At 42.0% G+C, this 10,000-nt stretch overlaps 1 protein-coding gene across 1 annotated transcript in view; it reads right to left on the bottom strand.

Moving 5' to 3' along the window:
* Positions 1-10,000, bottom strand: part of LOC138350900 (MAGE-like protein 2) — a 76,313-nt gene that overhangs the window by 41,977 nt on the left and 24,336 nt on the right. The window contains exon 4 of the mRNA XM_069302357.1: positions 2,979-2,986. Coding sequence (XP_069158458.1) covers positions 2,979-2,986 — 8 coding nt within the window. The remainder of the gene's footprint in view (positions 1-2,978; positions 2,987-10,000) is intronic.

Raw genomic sequence — 10,000 nt, 5'->3', positions numbered from 1 at the left:
AAGTCAAATCAAGACGTTATACACTCTTCACATGAAGTCAAATCATAACAAAGTCAAAGCATAACATTAAGCACGACTATCCATGACTGTTCACGTCGTCGCGCGGCATTAGAGCACGGTCACATAAACAGTAGCGCGACATGACAGTTCTGGGGAGTTGTCACTGAGAGGCGAGACGACCCGGGGACGACCTATAGAGCTGAAGCCCGGGTCGTAGACTGTCCATATTGGTCACTGTTTGATGACCTCTCTAAAGTATGGCCTCATGGAAGTTGGTGTGTGAGTGTTGGGGAGGAGGGAAAGTGATGGGAAGGAGGGAAAGTGATGGGAAGGACGGAAAGTGATAAGGAGGAGGGGGAAAGTGATGGGATGGGAAATGATGATGTCTCTTCTAATATACCAATGTGCTTTCTCAATTTCTCTTGTGGGCTTTAAGCAGAAAACAAACTACTTGCAAGTGCTGCACACTCCATCACAGTTCCCACATACGTTGAATAAAGGGTTTCAAGAATTGTGCAAGCTTTTCTAATATCTGCAGGCAGCTAAGTGCATGCTGCTGTCTTTGTTGATAAGTTTATTGTTGTGTCTAATCACAAGGCCTTTCACTATACCGAGCCATCCTTCTGAAGTGATATACCAACTATTTGGTCGAAGGGACCATGTGCTGGACCATCATATAGGTCACTTTTTTAACTTATAATTTTATAAAGTGCGGAAAAGATAAATCTTAAATCCAAATTTAAATATTCCTAGGCCTAGTATAGCACATAGATATACTATATTAGGCCTACGATGGTGTTCCATCAGTACATATAGTAACTATTTGGTAGAAAGTACCAATAAGTACTTTCATTTTAGGAGGATGTTCTGAGCTGTTCTGGCTCTGATGGGTTCCTCTGGCCACTGGGGCCTGGTAGCCTGGTGGATAGCGCGCAGGTCTCGTAATTCTGTGGCGCGGGTTCTATTCCCGCATCAGGCAGAAAAAAATGGGCAAAATTTCTTTCGCCCTGAATGCCCCTGTTACCTAGCAGTAAATAGATAACTTGGAGTTAGTCAGCTGTCACGGGCTGCTTCCTGGGGTGTGTGTGTGTGAGGTGTGGAGAGAAAAAAAATAAGTAGTTAGTAAAAAGTTGATTAACAGTTGAGAGGCGGGCCGAAAGAGCAAAGCTCAAACCCCCGCAAACACAACTAGGTGAATACGATTGCGTGTATTAAGGTTAGGATTGCTGGCAGAGGTTAGAATAGGATAAAGCTTATGTTGCGGCTAAAAAAAAATTACATTTATCCAAATTCAGTAATATAAAACGTGAACTTTGTGGTGTTCCATCAGTACATATTGGTACTTTCCACCAAATAGTTACTTTCATTTCAGGAAAATGTTCTGAGCTGTTTTGTGATGGGTCCCTTTGGTTCTGATGGGTCCCTTTGGTTCTGATGGGTTCCTTTGGTTCTGATGGGTCCCTTTGGTTCTGATGGGTCCCTTTGGTTCTGATGGGTTCCTTTGGTTCTGATGGGTCCCTTTGGTTCTGATGGGTCCCTTTGGTTCTGATGGGTTCCTTTGGTTCTGATGGGTTCCTTTGGTTCTGATGGGTTCCTTTGGCTCTGATGGGTTCCTTTGGTTCTGATGGGTTCCTTTGGCTCTGATGGGTTCCTTTGGTTCTGATGGGTTCCTTTGGTTCTGATGGGTTCCTTTGGTTCTGATGGGTCCCTTTGGTTCTGATGGGTTCCTTTGGTTCTGATGGGTCCCTTTGGTTCTGATGGGTCCCTTTGGCTCTGATGGGTTCCTTTGGTTCTGATGGGTCCCTCTGGTTCTGATAGGTTCCTTTGGTTCTGATGGGTTCCTCTGGTTCTGATGGGTTCCTTTGGCTCTGATGGGTCCCTTTGGCTCTGATGGGTCCCTCTGGTTCTGATAGGTTCCTTTGGTTCTGATGGGTTCCTCTGGTTCTGATGGGTCCCTCTGGCTCTGATGGGTCCCTCTGGCTTTAATGGGTTCCTCTTCTCTCTTCTTTGGCGATCAGGGTGTGAAAGGCTTCATCCCGTTGATGACTGCACGAGAGGTGGTGTTGGGAGACGGATTACTCTTATGTTTCAATGTTTATAATTTGGCGAGGCTTGAATGTGTATGCAGACGAGGTCACAATAACGTGGCTGAAATATGTTGACCAGACCACACACTAGAAAGTGAAGGGACGACGACGTTTCGGTCCGTCTTGGACCATTCTCACAATCGATTTGAATGTTGATGTTGTTGTTGTAGTTGTTGCAATGACGAAACAAGAAGTGTTTTAGAAGGTACGGGCTCCATGCTGGGGCCGCATACTCCAGGATTGGTCTTACATATGTGGTGTACAAGATTCTGAATGATTCCTTACACAGGTTCCTGAACGCCGTTCTGATGTTAGCCAGCCTCGCATATGCCGCAGACGTTATTCTCTTTATGTGGGCTTCAGGAGACAGGTTTGGTGTGATATCAACTCCTAGATCTTTCTCTCTGTCTGTTTCATTGTGTGTGTGTGTGTGTGTGTGTGTTGCTGGTTGGGAGTGTCCCAGCCTTTAGCTGGTCATTGTTCTATCTGTTTTCTCTGTGTTGTTGCCTGACGTGTTTCTAAGTTTTCCCAAGGAAACTTGGAGCAAGGCGTTCCTCCAAGGTGGAACCCCAAAGATTAAAAACCACAAGGTGTTTTTAATCGTTCCATAGTATATTGAGGGAGCGCAATGTTTTCCATTTTTAATTTGAATTCTTCAGTGATGGTGGGTTTTTGGGTCTCCCTTCCGTGCAATATACAGGGAAGTGGATGATGTGTGGTGCGAGTTAATTTTAATTCAATTTTGCCCCAAAGGGAGAGTTTATTGGGCAGCGCCACTCATCCTGTGAGTGGACACACCGCCATAGCAGCATGTACAACACCCCACAATAGGAGGAAAATCCGCTGGGTTGTTCATCCTGTCACTTGTACCAAGACAAAGCTGGGACTTACTTAACTGTCTGAAGTGAACAGATTCTCAAACAAGAAGATTAACATTGTCAACCCTTAAAATCTTAAGTTATCTTGCAGGTGCAAAATAAGGGAATCGTTTAAGAACAACGATGTCCTGTTGATCACTCAGCCCGTCCTCCTAAGATTTCCCAACGTCAAAAAACTGTCGTACTAAAGTGCCCTTATCCTAACCTACCAGAGGACCCAAAACAGAAATCGGGACAGTACGTCAATTTCGGGACCCGCTACCATGTTCTAGTACGACGATTTTTGGCCTTAAGTAAGAGTATACGTCAAAATGCGACATTCGGATAGGGAGGCCGGGTTGAATCACAATTCTTTTGGTAGTCTCCACCAGCCTACTGGGGTCGAGGTGTATCCCCGCCAAACACACACCGAAACTACGACGTTGGTACAACGTTCGAACAAGTTTTAACACCTCCTAACCATTTATAACAACCAATATATCAAGTTGTAACAACGTTCTAATAAGTCATAAACACGTTAAGCCAAGATGTAACAACTTTATTACAAGTTGTAACAAGCGGAAAATAGAGACAGTTTCGGTTTGTGTTTCCAGGGTCGTTACTGCCCTTCTGACAACGCATGCGCGGGTTCGACTCCCAGCGTTGGCCAGCGGGTCTCGGGGTCACCAGTTACAGGTTGATTTCCTCCCTCCCACGCCCTCACCACCATATGGGGTACGCTTGAATCTCCCAGCCTATGTTCTACAAACATATGACATCCAGCGTATGTTCTACCATCCCATGACATCCAACATATGAGGTCAGAACACTATAGAATTCTGCCAGCATATAAGGAATGAACAATTTTCCAGCCGCACATGGAGACACAAACATTAGAGACTGCTGGCATATGTTCCATCAACAAGGGAAGAACACTTGTAAAATAAAAATATTGAAAAACTTATTTATTTAAGTTATCGGAAGAGGAAGGAAGCCAGGTGCAAGAAGGATGAATCACATGGCAACCGCCAACCAGTCACAATTAGAGTACGAACAGGGGGGCGAGGGGGGGGTGAGGAAGAGGGAGACGAGACGAGCATCACAACAATAATCATCTGAATATATACGTCACATATCAGGTTCAAGGTTCGAGGCTCTTGTAAATAACATATCCTCAGCAGATGCAAACTGATTAACTTATTAAAGACCTTGAGTCCAGGAATCAAGATATATATATATATATATATATGTCGTACCTAGTAGCCAGAACGCACTTCTCAGCCTACTATGCAAGGCCCGATTTGCCTAATAAGCCAAGTTTTCCTGAATTAATATATTTTCTCGAATTTTTTTCTTATGAAATGATAAAGCTACCCATTTCATTATGTATGAGGTCAATTTTGTTTTATTGTAGTTAAAATTAACGTAGATATATGACCGAACCTAACCAACCCTACCTAACCTAACCTAACCTATATTTATAGGTAAGGTTAGGTTAGGTAGCCAAAAAAAGCTAGGTTAGGTTAGGTTAGGTAGGTTAGGTAGACGAAAAAACATTAATTCATGAAAACTTGGCTTATTAGGCAAATCAGGCCTTGAATAGTAGGCTGAGAAGTGCGTTCTGGCTATTAGGTACGACATATATATATATATATATATATATATATATATATATATATATATATATATATATATATATATATATATATATATATATATATATATATATATGTCGTACCTAGTAGCCAGAACTCACTTCTCAGCCTACTATGCAAGGCCCGATTTGCCTAATAAGCCAAGTTTTCATGAATTAATTGTTTTTCGACTACCTAACCTACCTAACCTAACCTAACCTAACTTTTTCGGCTACATAACCCAACCTAACCTATAGAGATAGGTTAGGTTAGGTTAGGTAGGGTTGGTTAGGTTCGGTCATATATCTACGTTAATTTTAACTCCAATAAAAAAAAATTGACCCATACATAATGAAATGGGTAGCTTTATCATTTCATAAGAAAAAAATTAGAGAAAATATATTAGTTCAGGAAAACTTGGCTTATTAGGCAAAACGGGCCTTGCATAGTAGGCTGAGAAGTGCGTTCTGGCTACTAGGTACGATATATATATATATATATATATGTCGTACCTAGTAGCCAGAACTCACTTTTCAGCCTACTATTCAAGGCCCGATTTGCCTAATAAGCCAAGTTTTCCTGAATTAATATATTTACTATAATTTTTTTCTTATGAAATGATAAAGCAACCCTTTTCTCTATGTATGAGGTCAATTTTTTTTATTGGAGTTAAAATTAACGTAGATATATGACCGAACCTAACCAACCCTACCTAACCTAACCTAACCTATATTTATAGGTAAGGTTAGGTTAGGTAGCCAAAAAAAGCTAGGTTAGGTTAGTTTAGGTAGGTTAGGTAGACGAAAAAACATTAATTCATGAAAACTTGGCTTATTAGGCAAATCGGGCCTTGAATAGTAGGCTGAGAAGTGCGTTCTGGCTATTAGGTACGACATATATATATATATATATATATATATATATATATATATATATATATATATATATATATATATATATATATATTATATATATATTACATATTTTATATATATATATATATATATATATATATATATAAAATATATAATATATATATAATATATATATATATATATATATATATATATATATATTTTGGTACCAGTCTTTCCTGTAGACATATATTATTAAATATGACCGAAAAAGTAAGATTAATAATTCTAACACGAATTTTCTCAATCTTTCGTACATTTCTTTTCACTGTTGGAGGTAAATCAAAAATCAATTCTCCAAAATTCATTTTTATTTTTAGTCTGACGCGACACGAGCGCGTTTCGTAAAACTTATTACATTTTCGAAGACTTTAGTTCACAAATACACAACTGAATAGAACTTACGCATCTCCGATTTTATATCTACATTTGAGTGAGGTGGAAGGGGTGATGTGGCATTAACACAAGACAGAACAAGATGTGGCATTAATAGGGTATTAATTTCATCAACACAAGACAGAACAAGAGTATTAATAGGGTATTAATTTCATCAACACAAGACAGAACACGAAACAATGGATATTGAATAGAAGTGTTTGTAGAAAGCCTATTGGTCCATATTTCTTGATGCTTCTATATTGGAGCGGAGTCTTGAGGTGGGTAGAATATAGTTGTGCAATAATTGGCTGTTGATTGCTGGTGTTGACTTCTTGATGTGTAGTGCCTCGCAAACGTCAAGCCGCCTGCTATCGCTGTATCTATCGATGATTTCTGTGTTGTTTACTAGGATTTCTCTGGCGATGGTTTGGTTGTGGGAAGAGATTATATGTTCCTTAATGGAGCCCTGTTGCTTATGCATCGTTAAACGCCTAGAAAGAGATGTTGTTGTCTTGCCTATATACTGGGTTTTTTGGAGCTTACAGTCCCCAAGAGGGCATTTGAAGGCATAGACGACGTTAGTCTCTTTTAAAGCGTTCTGTTTTGTGTCTGGAGAGTTTCTCATGAGTAGGCTGGCCGTTTTTCTGGTTTTATAGTAAATCGTCAGTTGTATCCTCTGATTTTTGTCTGTAGGGATAACGTTTCTATTAACAATATCTTTCAGGACCCTTTCCTCCGTTTTATGAGCTGTGGAAAAGAAGTTCCTGTAAAATAGTCTAATAGGGGGTATAGGTGTTGTGTTAGTTGTCTCTTCAGAGGTTGCATGGCTTTTCACTTTCCTTCTTATGATGTCTTCGACGAAACCATTGGAGAAGCCGTTATTGACTAGGACCTGCCTTACCCTACAGAGTTCTTCGTCGACTTGCTTCCATTCTGAGCTGTGGCTGAGAGCACGGTCGACATATGCGTTAACAACACTCCTCTTGTACCTGTCTGGGCAGTCGCTGTTGGCATTTAGGCACATTCCTATGTTTGTTTCCTTAGTGTAGACTGCAGTGTGGAAACCTCCGCCCTTTTTCATGACTGTTACATCTAGAAAGGGCAGCTTCCCATCCTTTTCCATCTCGTAAGTGAAACACAGCACGGAACTCTGCTCAAATGCCTCCTTCAGCTCCTGCAGCTGTCTGACATCAGGTACCTGTGTAAAAATGTCGTCAACATACCTGCAGTATATGGCCGGTTTCAAGTTCATGTCGACTAAGACTTTTTGCTCGATGGTACCCATGTAGAAGTTTGCAAACAGGACACCTAGGGGAAAACCCATGGCGACCCCATCTACTTGCTTATACATGTGCCCATCCGGGCTCAAGAAGGGTGCCTCTTTAGTACAAGCTTGGAGTAGTTTCCTCAGAATATTTTCTGGTATGTCCAGAGGAGTACAGGCTGGATCACGATACACTCTGTCGGCTATCATTCCGATTGTCTCGTCCACAGGTACGTTGGTAAACAGCGATTCTACGTCCAACGAGGCTCTTATCCCTGTGGCCCGTGTGCCCCGCAGTAAGTCAACAAATTCCTTTGGAGACTTCAGGCTGAAGGCGCAAGGAACATAAGGAGTCAGCAGGCCGTTGAGTCGCTTCACCAGTCTGTACGTGGGTGTGGGTATCTGGCTAATGATTGGCCGAAGTGGGTTTCCCACTCAAAGACAACAAAACGCAACTACTTCATGCTACAAACGAGTGGAGAAATAGCAACATCGACGATAGTATCCGTACCCGCATTGAACAACACCTCGACATCCTCACAGACCAACATCACCTCAGCACTGAAACAAGGATTATCAAGAAACTAACAACATTATATGGAGGACCTATGGCAATTCCACGACCAAGAGATGGCTTCCTGAACCTTGCAGGAATTAACCTCACTGAGGACCAAGTCACTCTCCTAAATCTGGGCATAAACTGTCATGTTATGTCCAGACCGAGTGAGATGGCCCGGAAAGTAGAGTTGGAAATTCTGTTGGACGACATATTCGACCTCGAGACACAAAAGAAGGTCACTACCAAAGATACCTTACAAGCAGAACTTATTGCAGAAGGAGGAAAGAATCGAGGCAATTACAGAAGCACCATACTGTCCCCCGAGCTTAAAGCGGCAGCTAAAAGCCTTCGTGAGAACAAGGAGATAGTTGTCAGGAGAGGTGACAAGTTGCCAATATATGTCATTCTTAAAAAAGACGAATATCTGGCGAAAATGAACATCATACTCTCTGACCAAACTAAGTTCCAAAGGGTAACGAAGGACACTACAGCCGAATTAAAAGCAAAGGTCAACAAACTGATCGAAACTGTGAACGCCAAGAAATCCGGACTCCACCTGCCAAAGATCATTGGGGAATATAAACCTGGATATGCGTATGGAAATGTCAAGACACACAAGCCTGGAAACCCACTTCGGCCAATCATTAGCCAGATACCCACACCCACGTACAGACTGGTGAAGCGACTCAACGGCCTGCTGACTCCTTATGTTCCTTGCGCCTTCAGCCTGAAGTCTCCAAAGGAATTTGTTGACTTACTGCGGGGCACACGGGCCACAGGGATAAGAGCCTCGTTGGACGTAGAATCGCTGTTTACCAACGTACCTGTGGACGAGACAATCGGAACGATAGCCGACAGAGTGTATCGTGATCCAGCCTGTACTCCTCTGGACATACCAGAAAATATTCTGAGGAAACTACTCCAAGCTTGTACTAAAGAGGTACCCTTCTTGAGCCCGGATGGGCACATGTATAAGCAAGTAGATGGGGTCGCCATGGGTTTTCCCCTAGGTGTCCTGTTTGCAAACTTCTACATGGGTACCATCGAGCAAAAAGTCTTAGTCGACATGAACTTGAAACCGGCCATATACTGCAGGTATGTTGACGACATTTTTACACAGGTACCTGATGTCAGACAGCTGCAGGAGCTGAAGGAGGCATTTGAGCAGAGTTCCGTGCTGCGTTTCACTTACGAGATAGAAAAGGATGGGAAGCTGCCCTTTCTAGATGTAACAGTCATGGAAAAGGGCGGAGGTTTCCACACTGCAGTCTACACTAAGGAAACAAACATAGGAATGTGCTTAAATGCCAACAGCGACTGCCCAGACAGGTACAAGAGGAGTGTTGTTAACGCATATGTCGACCGTGCTCTCAGCCACAGCTCAGAATGGAAGCAAGTCGACGAAGAACTCTGTAGGGTAAGGCAGGTCCTAGTCAATAACGGCCTCTCCAATGGTTTCGTCAAAGACATCATAAGAAGGAAAGTGAAAAGCCATGCAACCTCTGAAGAGACAACTAACACAACACCTATACCCCCTATTAGACTATTTTACAGGAACTTCTTTTCCACAGCTCATAAAACGGAGGAAAGGGTCCTGAAAGATATTGTTAATAGAAACGTTATCCCTACAGACAAAAATCAGAGGATACAACTGACGATTTACTATAAAACCAGAAAAACGGCCAGCCTACTCATGAGAAACTCTCCAGACACAAAACAGAACGCTTTAAAAGAGACTAACGTCGTCTATGCCTTCAAATGCCCTCTTGGGGACTGTAAGCTCCAAAAAACCCAGTATATAGGCAAGACAACAACATCTCTTTCTAGGCGTTTAACGATGCATAAGCAACAGGGCTCCATTAAGGAACATATAATCTCTTCCCACAACCAAACCATCGCCAGAGAAATCCTAGCAAACAACACAGAAATCATCGATAGATACAGCGATAGCAGGCGGCTTGACGTTTGCGAGGCACTACACATCAAGAAGTCAACACCAGTAATCAACAGCCAATTATTGCACAACTATATTCTACCCACCTCAAGACTCCGCTCCAATATAGAAGCATCAAGAAATATGGACCAATAGGCTTTCTACAAACACTTCTATTCAATATCCATTGTTTCGTGTTCTGTCTTGTGTTGATGAAATTAATACCCTATTAATACTCTTGTTCTGTCTTGTGTTGATGAAATTAATACCCTATTAATGCCACATCTTGTTCTGTCTTGTGTTAATGCCACATCACCCCTTCCACCTCACTCAAATGTAGATATAAAATCGGAGATGCGTAAGTTCTATTCAGT

Source organism: Procambarus clarkii, chromosome 47, assembly GCF_040958095.1.
Source record: "Procambarus clarkii isolate CNS0578487 chromosome 47, FALCON_Pclarkii_2.0, whole genome shotgun sequence".
Taxonomy (NCBI): domain Eukaryota; kingdom Metazoa; phylum Arthropoda; class Malacostraca; order Decapoda; family Cambaridae; genus Procambarus; species Procambarus clarkii.
Note: the sequence above shows the minus strand (reverse complement) of the source record. Positions and strands in the feature narration are given on the sequence as shown.